The following is a 16,677-nucleotide window of genomic DNA, read 5'->3' as shown; positions in this document are numbered from 1 at the left end:
TGTTGTTGTGTTTTTGTTTATCTTTTGCAGTTGTGGGCAGTGGTGCCGATCAGACCGATTTTTAAAAATTGTACGGATATGTGAAATATGTGAAAGTAAAAAAAAGATTTATAGCTTTGATGTTTCTAAGTCGTCTTTTTGCATGCATGCATAACACCAAATTTGTAATTGTTGGTTGTTTCTTTAAAATATGCAATATTTTCAATGACAAATGAACTAAAATTGTAGTTGAGTCCATGAATTCGTAAGGAAATTTTCATAATCATCTTGCATAATCAGCATTGTTAAAAACATCTTGCAAGGCCGATGACATAGTGAATTGGCGAACGCTATCAATGCGATCTGAAGCTACGGAACAAATTGGCATTTCCTTCGTCGCATTTAATATCAGGTTTAAGTGAAACTTTGCTCGCGTTTTCAAGTACAAATTAATTTTTTTTCTTGTTTTGCTGCCAGACATGCTGAAAACAGTTAGCGTCCATTACCTAGGGACTCAAATCGAGCTTTTTGGTGCGGGGGAGTGTGGTTGGCCGCTAAGGAAAAAAAGTGATTCACATACATTTCCTTCAAATGTGGTTCACCGCATTAATTCGCATCGGCTGGTTCGCATAGCATTGCGTGCACTATGTTATCGACCTCTAAACCAAGAGCTGAACTTCATTTAGTATAATGAGGCTGGAACAAATATCAATTTCTTCTTTTGTCACCCCTCCTTCGAAATTTCCAAAAAACCCGAAGGGGGGGATAAATAAAATTTGAAGTATTTTATGTTTTATGAAGAGATTAACCACCGTAATTTTTGTTTGTTACTTTGATTTATCGGCCTAGCGGTGAAAAGTGATGTCCTTTTTAGTAGGGACATCTAAAGATTATGAAATTTTTTATATAGATGGATAGAAGGTTAGAAGAAATGAAAGATGGTGAAAATGAGCGGGTAGAATTTGTCTAGAAGCATTACCATCACATACCAAATTTTTGTTCCTCACGAGCCTACTACTATGAAGTGGTAGATACAGATAGAGTTTCATCTACCACCACACATTAGTAGGCTTAGCGTGGTCCGCCCCACAAGCGAGAACTTGTAGTGCGGACGAACTACAAGTTCTCGCTTGTGGGGCGGACCACGCTAAGCCTACTAATGTGTGGTGGTAGATGCAACTCTATCTGTATCTACCACTTCATAGTAGTAGGCTCGTGAGGAACAAAAATTTGGTATGTGATGGTAATGCTTCTAGACAAATTCTACCCGCTCATTTTCACCATCTTTCATTTCTTCTAACCTTCTATCCATCTATATAAAAAATTTCATAATCTTTAGATGTCCCTACTAAAAAGGACATCACTTTTCACCGCTAGGCCGATAAATCAAAGTAACAAAGAAGTATTTTATGTAAATTTTGACAAAATATTCTAATATCAAAAAGATTACAAGACCCAAAAACAAATTTTGGAAAATGGAAGTTATTTCACCCTTTTTTTTATTTTTTTCTTGATTTTATTGAATTTTTCGATTAAAAATTACTTGATTTATAGGTTTTGTGCGATGATATAGAACCATTTTTCTGCATACAAGCTTTCGTGCAATTTATTTCAATTTATTTGTTCTCCTCACCTCCCCCCACCCCCTCCTTCGCGATGTTCCGACCGATAGTAAAAAAAAATAAATTATTTTCATTATTGTGTACTAATTTTGCACAAAACCAACTGGCATCTCTAGCCGGGTGTTCCGTTGATTTTGACGTGCGACTATGACAAGTTTGACAGAAGGGATGAATGGTTTGTTAAACAAGGGGCTGAAAGAGAAGGAAGTTTCCGAACTGACATTTCAGTACCGCACTGACGTTTTGGTACCAAAATGCCATTGAAATCAAAGGGAAACTGACGTTGTGGTTCCAAAAAGTCGGTACGGTCCGTTTGTATGTGATTTGACAGTTGCTTCAGTCCTTTGTTGTTAAACGGTTCGAGTTCAGTTTTACGATTAAAGAGAAATTGAAGGAAATCGTTCATATCGTTATATCACCTTTTCAGATACCATCGCACGTTTTCACATGAACGTTCATATTTCGTTGTTATCGTTAGCGAATTAACGTTTGGAAGAACAGCTACGTTTTCAGATACAATCACTATTTCTGAAACCGTAGATGTATCGTAGAGACTGTTTAAGATACGGTTTTTTAGTATGCGGGTTGCCAGCTATTAGAAGAAATTCATGATCCATTTTCGGAAAATTTGATGGGCGAAAACATAGTTTTCCAGCAAGAAAATGCTGCCTGCCATGAGTCAAGAGCTACGAAAGAGTTCTTGGAACTTCATAACATCCTTCTTTTGGAGTGACCAGCCTGCAACCCGGATCTAAATCCGATCGAAAACGTTTGGGGGCTTCTCTTCCGTAACATTTTCAAGCACAGACGAAGTTATGAAACGGCTGGACAAATTAAAATGGCGATTCTGGATGAATGGTCTGATCTGGATCCGAACGTTTTGAAAAGCTTCATAACTTCTATGCCACGACGATTGCAAGAAGTCATTGCCAAGAAAGGCGATGCTACACATTATTAAAGTCCTTTGTTTTTGGAAATAAGATTAATAAAAACGTGTTTTTCTAATAAAAAAAACCTTTGTCCACAGACAAACCGACGGGACACTCTTTTTTCATTCTTCGCAAAGCTTTGAAAGAGCTAGGCAATGTCGACACCAGATGGCAATGCATGAAATATAAAAGAAATCAAGGTAGCCTCTTTTATGACTAATCATCTCCATGGTTTTAACTTCGATCAAAATATTATAATAAACAAACACCCGTAGACTGCGGTAACGTTCGTTTAAAGAGTAAGTTTCGATTAACGCATTCGGTTTCGGTTCCGGTTAGGACTTCCTGTTCATTGGCGCTGTCATCAAGTGTACAAAGTGGAAGACAAAATTGAACTGTCTTTTTATAATATTAGGACTCAAGAAACGGAATTTGTTGATACAGCGATTACCGCTTCTTGGAGATAAGGCTGAAGCACGCTGCAGTTTCTGTACTTTCTGCTAAATCACAAGCAGAGAGATGGTTATAAAAATTTTCACATCGGATGTAAGCGTAAGGTGTTTACGGTGCTCAAAATTCCAAAGTTCATCTCGGTGCCATCAATTGCCATTAATTTTTAAGATAAACTTCCCATTTCAAGGTTATTCAAAAAATTCGAACTGAATGATGCTCCTGGGGCGCAAGAAAAAAAAAACGAAACATCGTTCAAGGAGAGGAAAAGCGGAAGAAGAAACTAGTTTATTCGTAGGATGGTTTCCAGGACTTAAATATAGCAGCAATGATTGGATAATAATCTGTAGATCATTCGGTGGAATAAATATGACTTGTTTTCGTCCTATAAATTGTAAGTTCTAAGTCTCGCTAATTAAACTTAGTTTTTGTTGACATCCCCACGGCGCCCTGAAAATCCTGTTTTTTTCCTGTTATGCAGAACAATATTCGAAAGCTCGTTTAAAAGAATAACAGTTTATTTAAGACATTCATTTCACTTCGTTTTGAATTCTCTTCTTGTTTTTTTTTTGTGACGGAATATTGTTCTAAATATTTGTTAAGTCATTTGTTCCTCTACGTAGAGAAGCTTGCTAGAACTTAAGAGAAGAATGTAGAGAAGCTTGTTAACTTTATGAAAATTATAATCTAAATTCCATTGTTATGGAATCAGAGCTATTTGTTAAATGTCGAAACTTTGGCTGATCACACAAATAAGCATACGGGCCACAAAAAGTATATATTTTTATTCATTTTTTTTTCGATCACAACTACAATAAATTTCCCTGCTTAATAAATATAAATATGGCTCGAGATACGCCACATTCACTTTTTCATATCTTAAAAGACGTGATTCGGGAGACCGAGTAACTCTGTTCTCCACACACTCGATGGGCGTCTCCGGCAATAATTCAAATTAATTCCTTCATTATTGATTTTTGGGTATTCCGTCGTTCCTCACAGGCTCAGAAAGTACAGAAACTGCAGCGTGCTTCAGCCTTATCTCCAAGAAACGGTAATCGCTGTAGCAACAAATTCCGTTTCTTGAGTCCAAATATTATAAAAAGACAGTTCAATTTTGTCTTCCACTTTGTACACTTGATGACAGCGCCAATGAACAGGAAGTCCTAACCGGAACCGTAACCGAATGCGTTAATCGAAACTTCGTCTTTAAACGAACGTTTTCGCAGTCTACGGATGTTTGTTTATTATAATATTTTGATCGAAGTTAACACCATGGAGATGATTAGTTATAAAAGTGGCTACCTTGATTTCTTTTATATTTCATGCATTGCCATCTGGTGGCGACATTGCCTAGCTCTTTCAAAGCTTTGCGAAGAATCGATGAAAATTTGTCCAGAGTGTCATGTCTGTTTATCTGTGCTTTGTCTTTATACTTATTTCCAACCCTATTTTTAGAGCCTATTTTTTCCAGATGCATGAATCTTGTGAAACAACTGTATTTTAAGAAATACCATTCTTCTATGAATCTACCGTGGGCAAGTGTTGATCTGTAGCGTTGAGCTGTCAACACGTACCAGTCTTGAAAAATTTCGTTTTCGTTTACCTGACAACGCCGAATTTTGAAATAACACCTCAGTCACCCAGTTTTTTTTTCGCGGTTAATGATAAACAAACTAGAGGTGCGTTCATGAAATTCATACTCCATTCAAATTCGAAATTTCTTTTTTCAGTTTTCTCCACACTCATTCGTATACTGTTTTCACTGAAAATCAACATTTGAGATAATCGTTTTCATGGTGACCGAAGTGAAAATGAAAGAAAATAAAAATCATTCCTAGAAATATCAGCCTGCTGATATTGTTCACATAATGCAAAAAGTTTCTCATAGCGCTGCAACCAATCAAAATAAAATTGTTTTTTGTCAACCCCTGCGTGACAGTAATACGGTTCAATCCACACTAGACTGCCCCAAATTTGTATGGGAAATTCAAAACCTGTGAAATGTTATACGCTGCAGGCTAAAATTGATCCTAGGCCTAGTACTAGATCCCATGCCAAATTTGGGCCAGATCGGATCACGGGAAGGGGTCGCTCAACGAGCCTCAAGTTTGTATGGGATTTTGAGACATTTTGTTCGGGAGAAACATGAAAAACCAGTTTTTCATCAATAACTTTGGTTCCCGTCGGCCGATTTCTTTCAAAAACGGGTTTTATTAAAGCCTAAATTATGAAAAACATTTCATCCGAAGACTGCATATCGATAAGAGTTAAGACAAAAAAGTTATTAGGCTTCCAAAATGGGCTAACTTTTTTAAGGATGGTATTTCATCACTGTAAATGAGTCAGGGCGGTCGAACTTATTGACGCCTCATTAGCAGTGATGAATACCACCGTAAAAAAAGTTAGCCCATTTTGGAAGTCCAATAACTTTTTTGTCTTAACTCTTATCGATATGCAGTCTTCGGATGAAATGTTTTTCATAATTTAGGCTTTAAGAAAACCCGTTTTTGAAAGAAATCGGCCGACGGGAACCAAAGTTATTGATGAAAAACTGGTTTTTCATGTTTCTCCCGAACAAAATGTCTCAAAATCCCATACAAACTTGAGGCTCGTTGAGCGACCCCTTCCCGTGATCCGATCTGGCCCAAATTTGGCATGGGATCTAGTACTAGGCCTAGGATCAATTTTAGCCTGCAGCGCATAACTTTTTCAAAAGTCGGGTCATTTGGGGCACTCTAATCCACACATTTTCCTAAACATCCAGGATTTTTAATCTTAGTTCGTATATTACAGATCAGGGATGTTGTTAAGTTTGAAATGACTATTGGAGTTTTTAAGCTGTACGAGTAACACCAGTAAAATCTTTTGATAGAGATAAGGGTATACAACGGCAAATTGGTTGAACAATTATGCGATGAGAAGCAACTTGATAACCGGTTGAAGATCTGTAACACACTATTTAATAAACTTGCCAGAACACCTGGTTTTATCCGAATATAAAATATTCAAAAAATCCGGCTGGCCCGGATACCCAAATTTTGTTGAAAAAAGCACAGATTTGGCCGGAATGTATTTGAAAATGAAAAAAAAAAACAAATCAATAGAAAACTCAAAACCGAAGTTTTTTTTATTTTTATTTTTTTTTCAAAATAAACGTTTACGAATTTTTGGAAAACGGGTAGCAGATACAATTTAAAATCTATTGATTTGTTTGGGGAAAATAAATTTACAAGTGTTTTTTTCTTGGTTTCAAAGGAAAGATTCTTGAATTTTGCAGGTTTTTGGATAGCCCGGATTTGCCCGGCCAGGATTTGGAAAAAATCTGGGAACCAAATTTCATATGTAAATTATTGTGGTCTTGAATGATTTGGATTTTATGATTCTCTTCATGTATGTAGTGAGAAATATTATGATTAAAATATGATTCTAGATAAAACATTTTTACTCTTAACTAGAACATTGCTCTGATTAAACGATGGCGGCTAAATCTGAATCGACAGCCTGCAATTAGCTGCACATTGGTAGCGCTATTAGCAATCAACAAAACACGCAGACAATTATGGTTTGCACATATAATTTCAAATAATCTTCAGCATCGCTCTCACAGCTACTGGTTTTAACTGCTCTCACAAATCTAAATTTTTTTTTTTCATTCGGTTGTTGTTGCTGCACTACAGCCATAATCAGTGCCTCTTCCAAAGTCCTCATAATGGCTCTAAAATAGTTCATTTATTGAAGATTGTCAGTCAATCATAATAAAAATAGTACATTAACTTACCTGAACTATAATTAAATAGGATCAGTTCGCTGTTTTGGCTTTTTGCTGAGCTGACTGGCTTCCCCGATTGACTTTCTTCTTATATGAAAACGAAATATTTAAATTAAATTTGACTTTGCAGTCCCTTTTTTTGACTGTCCATCAAACGTACTGAAAATTTCAAAGAAGTTTGTGACAGACTGAAATCCTGATTTGAAATTTTCACTGACCTCTTGGATGAACTGAGAAAAGTTTAGATGAACATTCAGAAAGAGAAAGGCCGATACGAAAGCGAAAGGTAAACTCTTTCGGTGCACGTTCATTGAAAATGAAATCAATGAAGCAAATAGAAAAAACTAACAAGACAATAAACTTCTGTCAAATGAAAATAGATGTATTGAGAAAAGAAAAAAGTAGTAGTCGTGTGAATTTTTTTTTACCGAATTTTTGTTTGTTTCGTTTTCAATGGGTACTACTGATATATTTCAACACTGACACGTACACAGGAGCATCGTATCGTTGCTGTGTACTGTAGTGACTTGTTTTTTCTTTCTTCGTTCTGCGTGACTATGCTTACCAAAATTCGTTTATAGAATGACGATCTTGTTCATGTTTAGACTTTGAGAAGCCACTGAATGTCCCATTCACTCATACTACCGTATGTCCTTGTTAATGATGCACGCTTAACTCAAAATAGAAATTCATGATCATAAATCTTTAATCAGTTTTGTATAATAAACAAAAATCATATTATTCAACATCCATTATTATTTTTTTCTTTTTACTATTTGCTCAATTCTTCATATCTTATTTCAGAATCGGATATATTTTTTTGTTTTTCTTCTCATTCCATGCTCTATCTACTACATTCGCCTTTACCTTTACTCTTATCAACCATTTGGAGTTGCGTTTCTTATTTGTATGAAATGAAAATTAGAAAAATGACCTTGAAAATTAATTAAAAAAAAAAAACTCCAAATATAACTTGTTATTTCTAATGGGTTCATTAATTAAAAATAACTTTATAAAACGGTTTCACTTGCTTTTACTGTTTGGAATATTCATTAAATTTTGCATTTTTCAAAAAGTTTCCTCAATTTGGTGTCATTCTTTTTTTGAATTTATAATTACTTTTTTATTGATGCCGTATTCAAGGTGAATGTTGTTTATTTTATATCTACCTTATTATAACTATATGTCTGTAAAAAGTCATGCATACCATTATTTGTAAGATTTAATATAAATCCTACCTTTTTTCTGGGCTTTGAGAAACCACCGAATGTGAACTACCATACTCCCTTGATGATAATGCACGCTTTAATCAAAATAGAAATGCATACTTATAAATCTCTAATCGGTTTTGTATTATAAAAGATTAACTACTAAATCCTTTGATTCAACATTTATATACATATATTTTTTATAACTCAATTCATTAGAACTTTTTTTATGATCGGACATTGTCTTTTTATTATTCTTCGTATTCCATCTACCACATTCTCCTAACCTGTACTCCTATTAACCTTATGTATCTAATTTGAATGTAATGAAAAATAAAAAAATACCTCGAAAATTAACAAATAAAAACTTCTATAAAAACAGTTTTAGATTATTGTTTGGAATATTCATTTTATTTTATTTTTTTTTTTCATTCGGTGTACTATCAAATGCAGTTTTATTCAATTTTTATTTTACTATAGTAATTTTCTTTTAATTTACAACTACTATTATTTTTATAATGCCCTATATTGAAAACGACTATTGCTTATTTAATACCAACCTGTTTATAACTCTGTATGTAAATGTCATGCCTGATATTATTTGTAAGATTTAATATGACATCATCCCTATTTTACAGCATACTGTACTAAATAACTTTAAAATTTGAATTTGAAATTTATTTTGCAGATATTACCCCAGTTTAGTACTTTTCCTTCGGTGTGCAGTAAATGTCAAACCGATAGTTTCGATCTTATTTTTTAGTAGAAATTTCCTTAGCTTCCATTTACCACCTTTGTGTCTTCTACAAGGTGCACAAGCTCTATCCAACTATTCATTTAAAATTGTTTCTTAATTTCTACTTGTGAGTTTATCTCACCTTAATACCATTGAAATAATATAATCAATTCAGTTCAACGTGTTTTCAATAAAGTTTTCAAATGTATAGTCAAGTGATAGTGACAAATCAGTTTGAAACAAATGTCGCTAGTCGTCTTTTAGCTACTTTTTTTTTTACCTTTATCAATTTTCAGCTTTGTACTTCATCATAATTCAATTCATAAAATTTCGCACATTGTCTTTTGATTGCTTTCTTATTTCATTTTTTTCATTCATTGCCCAACTCACTCGTAATTTGATTCTTGACCAATCGAATGAATCAAACTGAACTTGACCTCTCGCAAGTTGTCTTTTGATTGCTTTCTTCATTCATAGATTTTCATCGCATGACTCAAACATAATTCAATTCATGACCTTCGCATGAATCGAACTGAACTTGATCTCTCGCAAGTTGTCTTTTGATTGCTTTCTAATTTCAAATTTTCATCTTACGACTCAATCATAATTCAATTCATGACCTTCGCATGAATCGAACTGAACTTGACCTCTCGCAAGTTGTCTTTTGATCGCTTTCATATTTCAAATTTTCATCGCATGACTCAATCATAATTCAATTCATGACCTTCGCATGAATCTTACTAAATTTGCTATAGGATTTTTACCTGCAGGAACATTTCACATTATTTATTTTATTTTCTTACCTGTTTTTTTTCAAATAGCACTTTTTAGTGCTAAAATTATTTTCATTTTCTTTTATTCATATTTTTCCCTTTTCTTTCCAGCATGGAGAAGTCAACGGCGGGCTCAAGAGCCGGAAGAAAACGGATTGCCGAACCTAATTCAGGTCCATCGGCCAAAAAAGTTGAAATTTTCAATTCATTCGATGTCGGTGATAAGGAAATATTCATATTTGATTTTGATAAGAGTAATAAGAAACCTTCTTCTTCTTATGCTCTTAAAAATGAAAAGGTTCCACCAATTACGGTGACAATTCCTGACTTCAATACTCGTGGTTTCACCGGCGGATGAAATCACAACCGAATTAAATTATTTGTTAGGTCTTCTCTCCTTCAAATGAGGAAAAAAAACCAACACGAATAATACCAGTAGGGTGTTGATTGCTCCTGAGCTTTTTTTGATCTTTAAAATGGATCAAAAAAAGCTCAGGAGCAATCAACACCCTACTGGTATTATTCGTGTTGGTTTTTTTTCCTCATTTGAAGGAGAATCAGGTTAATAATTTGCAAATTCTCGAAAAGGCTCGAAAATATTCTACCAATTCTCTTCGTCGTCGTTGTCAAGCTTTTTTCCACGGCACTAAAAATTTAGAATGAATGCCAGATGCATGCTTTGCGGCACATTCGATCATAAAAAATCTAAATGCCTTTTTGGTAGTGCTAAACCAGCAAACAATCTGTTGGTACGCAGTCAGCCTTGGTCTTCTTCAGAATCACGTGTTGTTAATGCTCGAAGTCATAGCTAACATGAAATCGTAATAGACACACTCGTTTTTATTTAACCATTTATGGTAAGAGAATAACCATTTTCAGGGTTTTACTCCAAAACTATCAATATGGTTTTCTGTTAAGAATTTTTCTATGCGAAATTTTAACCATTTTTTTTGGTAGTTCTCAGGTATTAACCACAAAACGGTTGAAAAACTTGACGTTTTTTCTTCGCCATTTTGAAAGTTACCGTGGAGCAAGCAGAACGCGTTTTACTTTTTCGGATGAACATAGAATCTGTGCTGCAACAACAGGAACCTCCCAGGAAAAAAGGAACTGGCAGTTTTTCTTGTAATCGATTTCTTGCATTTCATTTGTGTAACTATTTGTTTGTGTTTTTGAAACCCAGTCGAAAATTTAGAAATACGCCATTCATGGCACAACGGAAGGTCCGCATCAAGCGGGATGCGAAACAGGACAATCCGGAAGCCGCTGCCGAGATTCAGAAAACAAAGTTATGTAAACAGGAATTCTTCATCGCCCATTATCGGGAAGACGAGCAGGACCAGATGCGCATCAAATGGAACTTCATTGAGACGGGAGTGTCGTTCAAGGATAAGAAGGTGCACGAAATTGGAACATGGTCGGCTAATTTTGGTGTTCCGGCAGCGGGGCAGGGTGATGCACATGTTGACCAAGGGAACGAAAAAGGTTCTGATTACTTCGAATATTCATATATTTCGATTCACCGTCTATCACGATTTTCAATTTTTTTATTTTGTAATTAGATTCAATTTAGAAAACATTCAAACAAGCCGTCAATAAGCGTGCGATCAACTAACTAATAAAACAATGAAACGAATATTGAAAACTCGAATTTCTTTTCTGAATTTTATCTTCAATTTCGAAAATTTTAAAATTTGTCAAACTGCTTTCCAAATTACGGTTAAAAAACAACCATTTTCCTACTTCTAGAGTGCTACCCTTTACGGTTGAAAAGTAACCATATTTAAACTTCTCATCGGAACGTCATTTTATGGGTTTTCAAAGAGAAGTCATAAAATGACATAACGCGGGAAAAGGTCCATTATGGTTATTTTTTAAACATAAATGGTTAAATAAATTCGAGCGTAGAAATGATAATCCAAATAGATTATGAAGACATTTTCAATAACTATCGTAAACAAGATTGTATTGAGTGATTTTCTATCATTCATTTACGACAAGCATTGCCCAAAAATAGTTGAGTCGGATAGCAATTTATTCGATTCGGAAATATGTCTCCAAAAAGTTAAAAATATGCTTATTCGACATTTACGATTTGAGTGAACTAGTTTACGATAAATGGCCGGTCTATCGATTGAAGTCTATTCGATCTCTCCTTTTCTTCCTTTGACCGGTTGGTAAAAAGAAAATCTCTCCTATAGAGCTATAGCGTTCAGTTGGCATCGTGGTAAGATACCGGACTGTGAACTCGGAGGACTGGAGTTCAAATCTCGGTCGAGGATTTTTGTTTGTTTTTACTCAAATTACTTAAAATCGTTTATTTTGCATTTTGTGGGGAAATCGAATCGTTGGATTCTCGTCATTGTTGATATATCGCCTCGACTTTTGTAGCTTTATGCTATTTTGGTAAGTTTAATACAATCTTTCCATCTGGTATATTTGTTTCAATAATGCTTGGAATGCTTGGAAAACTCCCAAAAAATTAAACAACATTTCTACTTCAATTTTCAATTCAACTTGGGTAAAATTTCTGATGAAAAACTAAATTTTTGCATCAAAATTTAATGGAAATGATGCAACTTATGTTGAAAACAAATTCTATGTTTGAAGCTTTCCAAACTTATTTTAATTATGCTAACAAAATTGTTATGACTTTGCGAGTCTTCATTGATCCAAATAGCTTTTTAAATATTATGAATTAGAACTCTAGATCTTTGCTGGTTAATTAAGATGATTACTCGCGTGAGCTTTCATTACTTCGTATGAAACAGCTTAAGATTTCACAGAAAACTGCTGCAAAAGTTATCAAAACAACTTAAAAAGTTTTTTTCATACATAGACTGTGTTGTCCAGGCTACGAATATTCTAAATGGAAGGCTACTTGTTGCTACTAGTTTATGTTAGTTTTTGTATTTTTTTTCGTAATAAAGCTGTTTGTTTACATTTTGTTTTATACGACGTAGTGAAAGCTCTTTTGAAAGCTATTTCTAAAAACTCAAACCATACATTTTGCTGCCATCACTGAAACTTTTTTAAAGCCACTCAATAACTTGAAAAGCAATGCTTTCTTAAAAATTTTGCGAAATGATCGACTTGATAGACAAGGTGGCTTGACAGATTTCCAGAATGATCACGTAGTTGTTATCAAAAATAGCAGACATTGTACTGAATTCTTCAGTTTAAAAAAAATATCAGTAAGCGGTTTTGCCTAAAATGCGAATTTTCTGCGAAAAAAGCATCGATTTGAAGCTGTGAAACGGGTTGAGCTACACAATCTAAAATTTAACCAAAAATTCTTTCGTTTTTTTTGGTCACACATTCTCTAAATCTGATAGTTGGTGCTTAGCTCTTAGGATGGTTTATACAAACTGGATCCTGTTACAATAATTTATGGTGTTATTATCGATGCGGGATATAACTCAAAAAAGTTCTGTTTGATTTTCCACCATAAATCCAATAGTCAATATTCTCTGACTTGACTAAGCGAATGAATATCTTAATTCTAATGGACATTGATCATGTCTTATGATTGACAATTTAAATTGAATTGGTACTACATTTTAATTTGTAAACTGATTTAGGTTAAAAGATTTTAAATCCAAAAAAAGCGTTTAATGTATTATTTTTAAATGCCGTTGTACTTCAAAGTATAGATAGGATCCCTAGGTATCACCCTATCTGAAATTTTCGCAACACCACGTGCTTTTGAACGAACTCTGCCTGCGGGAGTTCATTCAAAAAGTTGAAGGTAAAACCCATGAATCATTTAGTAGCCACCGGAAAACTGTCAATTAGTGGGACACGTTAACAAGTTTGATAATCAGAAGTCGGTTTTGAAAGATACGCATTTAAGGCTTCATTTTTCGACACCAATAGAACAGACACGGTTTATTACACGAGATTGGTGATTATACTGTATAATTTATACATCATTTTGTATCTTCTAGCTATAGAAATGATAGTTACCTTAGTGATAGTTTGCGCGTTCTTGCATTTGACCAAGGCACAAATCGACCCTTTTATGTGCGTGGGATTGGAAGATGAAGCTCGTGTACCTAGTCCAATTCAGTGCAATCAATTTTTCGTTTGTGAGGGTGGCATGCCGAGTGATATAGGGATTTGCCCACCGAACATGTTGTTCAGTCCAGACTCATTACAGTGTGATTTTCTGGAAAATGTTGACTGCGGAGATGTTCCGTTGCCTCCGGATTTCACGACGATTGAACCTGAGATAACAACAACGACTACAACATCAGCACCAGAAGTCAGCAGCTGCCCCAAGGAAGATCCAGAGGAACCGATATTTCTACCCGTACGAGATGACTGTGGCGCCTATATTCTTTGCTTTCACGGGCGTGAGATAATTCGAAGATGTCCGAACAATCTTTTTTGGAACAGCAAAACACTTGATTGTGATGACCCATCAAAAGTTACCTGTCTAGTAAGTTTAAAAATGATTTGTTGAATGACAGCTTATTTTCACTTCCCTTTTCTTTTTTTAGCGAACCGATCCTTTTGGATGTCCTGACGAGGGAATATTGTTTCTACCGCATCCGGATAGTTGCAGCAAATATATTTACTGTCGGGATGGATTTTCTAGGGTACAGAGTTGTGCTTTCTTCAAAGTGTTTGATGAAAACTTAAGGTCATGTGTAGCTGGCAGTAGTTGTTTATTAAAATGAAGTTTTAAAAGTAACGAATGAGACCTTTTTTTTGCTGAAACCGAAAGTCGTCCAAAGAATTTGCATACTTTTTCGGTTAAAAAATAGAAATCAATGATTTGAGAGAAATTTTGAACAAAACTTCAAACAGGTAATCCTCTTTACTGAATTTCCATTTTGATTATTAGAGATGGAGCCAAAACTGTAAACCTGTTTTTTTTATCCAGAAGTTTGCAAAAATCATTTTTGAATGCTAGTTTTACAGGGTCCGGCAATTGAACTGCTACATTACTTCAAATTATTCCGTTGCACACGAAACAGTATTGAACGACCCCTCGTCGCTTTGTTTACATAAAGTCTTAGCTATCATTGGATGTAAGTGTTACTTTTGTAATCAGGTGTTATCCGGAAAACGGATCTCGAACAGAAACGTAGCGCTGTGGTTGCTTTGTTCGTAGCTGGCAAACGGCAAAGGACATAGTTCGTGAGCTGTCCGATATAAGTGTGTGCAGAAGTTTTGTATACCGCACAGTAAAAGATACCTGGAGACCTGTCATGGCGAAGATCGTCTAGCAGCGCTTTAAGAAAAATTCTCGTCGTAGTGCCACTAAATTGGCAGAGGCTCTCAACATAACGGATCGGAGTCTCCTGAAAGATAAACTTCAGTCCAAGCCCTACAAGATCCAAAAGGTTCAAGACCTTACGGTGAAGCAGAAACAAGAACGGGTAAAAAGAGTGAAGGCGCTGCTGAAAAGGGCCGCGGAAGGAAAGTTGAAGAATATTGTATTAATCGACAAGAAACTCTTCACCGCACAGCAGTTCGTGAATAAGCAGAACGACAGAGTTTGGTTGCCAGACAGATCACGAAGCATCGGTGATGGTTTGGGCCAGAACCACCCGTGATGGCCGGACCCCGCTGGTTTTTGTCCCTGAAGGAGTGAAGATCAACCAAAGTACACATCGGGAACTAGTTCTACAGAATGTCGTCGAACTGTGGGCACGTCGATATTTTGATTCCAGGGATTGGGTTTTCCTACAGGACTTGGCGCCGACTCACAAAGCGAAGAAAACCCAACTTTGGATTGCGCAACATTTTCCAGGGTTCATTTCGAGCTCCGAGTGGCCGGCGAGTTCGCCAGACCGGAACCCTATGGACTTTGCTGTTTGGAGCATGTTGGAGGCCGAAGTCTGCTCTAAGAAACATGAAGGTGTGAAGGTCTTGAAGCGACATCTCGTGGCAGCCTGGGATGAAATACCACAAGAGCACCTGCGGGCCTCGTACGATGCGTTCCTCGACTGTCTGCGGCGAGTGGTTAAACTCAAGTGCGAACAAGTCGAACTTTACCAGTGAATTTTGTAGAGTAATTTATTTTCAAGAGAAATTGAATGAATATGAAATAAAAAATCTCCATAAATGAAAAGGGGGAAAACATAAGTCTTGGAATGTTTAAGTTTAGTTGCAACGTTCAGGTGATTTTTCGTAAGGTTTAATCTTTTGAGTGCACCATAGATTTTACAACATTTTGCTGATTGATCTTACGTTTCCTAGAAGGATCCCGATCGAGAATGACTCCGAAGTTTTCAGCGTGATCAACAAATTGAATAATAGTGTCGTTGAGAACTAATTGAGGAAAAACTGGTGAGGATATGTACCAACAACCGAAACACAGGTCATTGGATTTGGAGAGGGTTTATAGGTAAAGGATTATTTGTTTAAGTCTTCGAAATACTAAATTATGCACACCAAACCATACTTTTATTTTATCAAGATCTTGAACATTTTCCTCACAGGGAATCATTCGTTCATCATCTGCGAAAAGATGCATTGATCAGTGTTGTACACTCTAATTCTCCTTGACTCAGATTTGAAAGAAAATAATTCAAAATGCGCCAAAACTGGGAAAACTCAAATTTTGATTAGAGCGGTAAAACTCAGAAATGAATTGTAGGGGTTTTCGCGAATTCTGAGTTGTTTTTGTTCAGGGTGGTTTAGGCTTGTTCATGGATCGACTGAATGAAAAAAAATCTAAAATTTAGCGGTTTTGAATGAAATTTCTGATTGCAAAAAGAAAAAGACGATTGTACGGTGTATTTAGAAGATGGATGCGTGCATTTTTATACGGTTGGTTTAATTTTTACCACAAGTTAGTGCCATCGAGTCATTTGACCGCATCCAGCCGGTGGAGCTTCGGGCACGCTCACCCACCAGCACACTCTGTCTAATTTGAGCTGATCTGAAAAGACAAGAAAAAAAAACACCATAGGTGAAAATGATTTACACTTCAAAATTATGAGAAAATTATACTTACAGTTGTGAATGATGGCTTCCGTAGAGATTGCTGGAAGAAAAGATAAAATTGTTTAATTTTTTATTTCCTTTCGACACCACTTAATTTCTAATAGAAAATGTAATTAAAACTCACCTTGATTATTTCGTCAACTGTTTCCGGCCATTGCATCCAAACAATCAACAATTGTTTTTGGAACACTCTGAGTTGTTTTCATCTATTTTGTTCGAAAACGTATGCGTCTTCGCTAAGTTCCAGG

At 35.5% G+C, this 16,677-nt stretch overlaps 1 protein-coding gene across 1 annotated transcript; it reads left to right on the top strand.

The window, feature by feature from the left end:
• The first annotated feature begins 13,390 nt into the window (after window positions 1-13,390).
• On the top strand, window positions 13,391-14,151 carry LOC129742659 (peritrophin-1-like). Its single transcript, XM_055734587.1, has 2 exons — window positions 13,391-13,910; window positions 13,972-14,151. Exons 1-2 carry the CDS (start codon window positions 13,425-13,427, stop codon window positions 14,149-14,151), a joined length of 666 nt encoding a protein of 221 aa, XP_055590562.1. The 5' UTR covers window positions 13,391-13,424.
• The last annotated feature ends 2,526 nt before the right edge of the window (window positions 14,152-16,677 follow it).

This window comes from Uranotaenia lowii, chromosome 2 (genome assembly GCF_029784155.1).
Source record: "Uranotaenia lowii strain MFRU-FL chromosome 2, ASM2978415v1, whole genome shotgun sequence".
Classification (NCBI taxonomy): domain Eukaryota; kingdom Metazoa; phylum Arthropoda; class Insecta; order Diptera; family Culicidae; genus Uranotaenia; species Uranotaenia lowii.
Note: the sequence above shows the minus strand (reverse complement) of the source record. Positions and strands in the feature narration are given on the sequence as shown.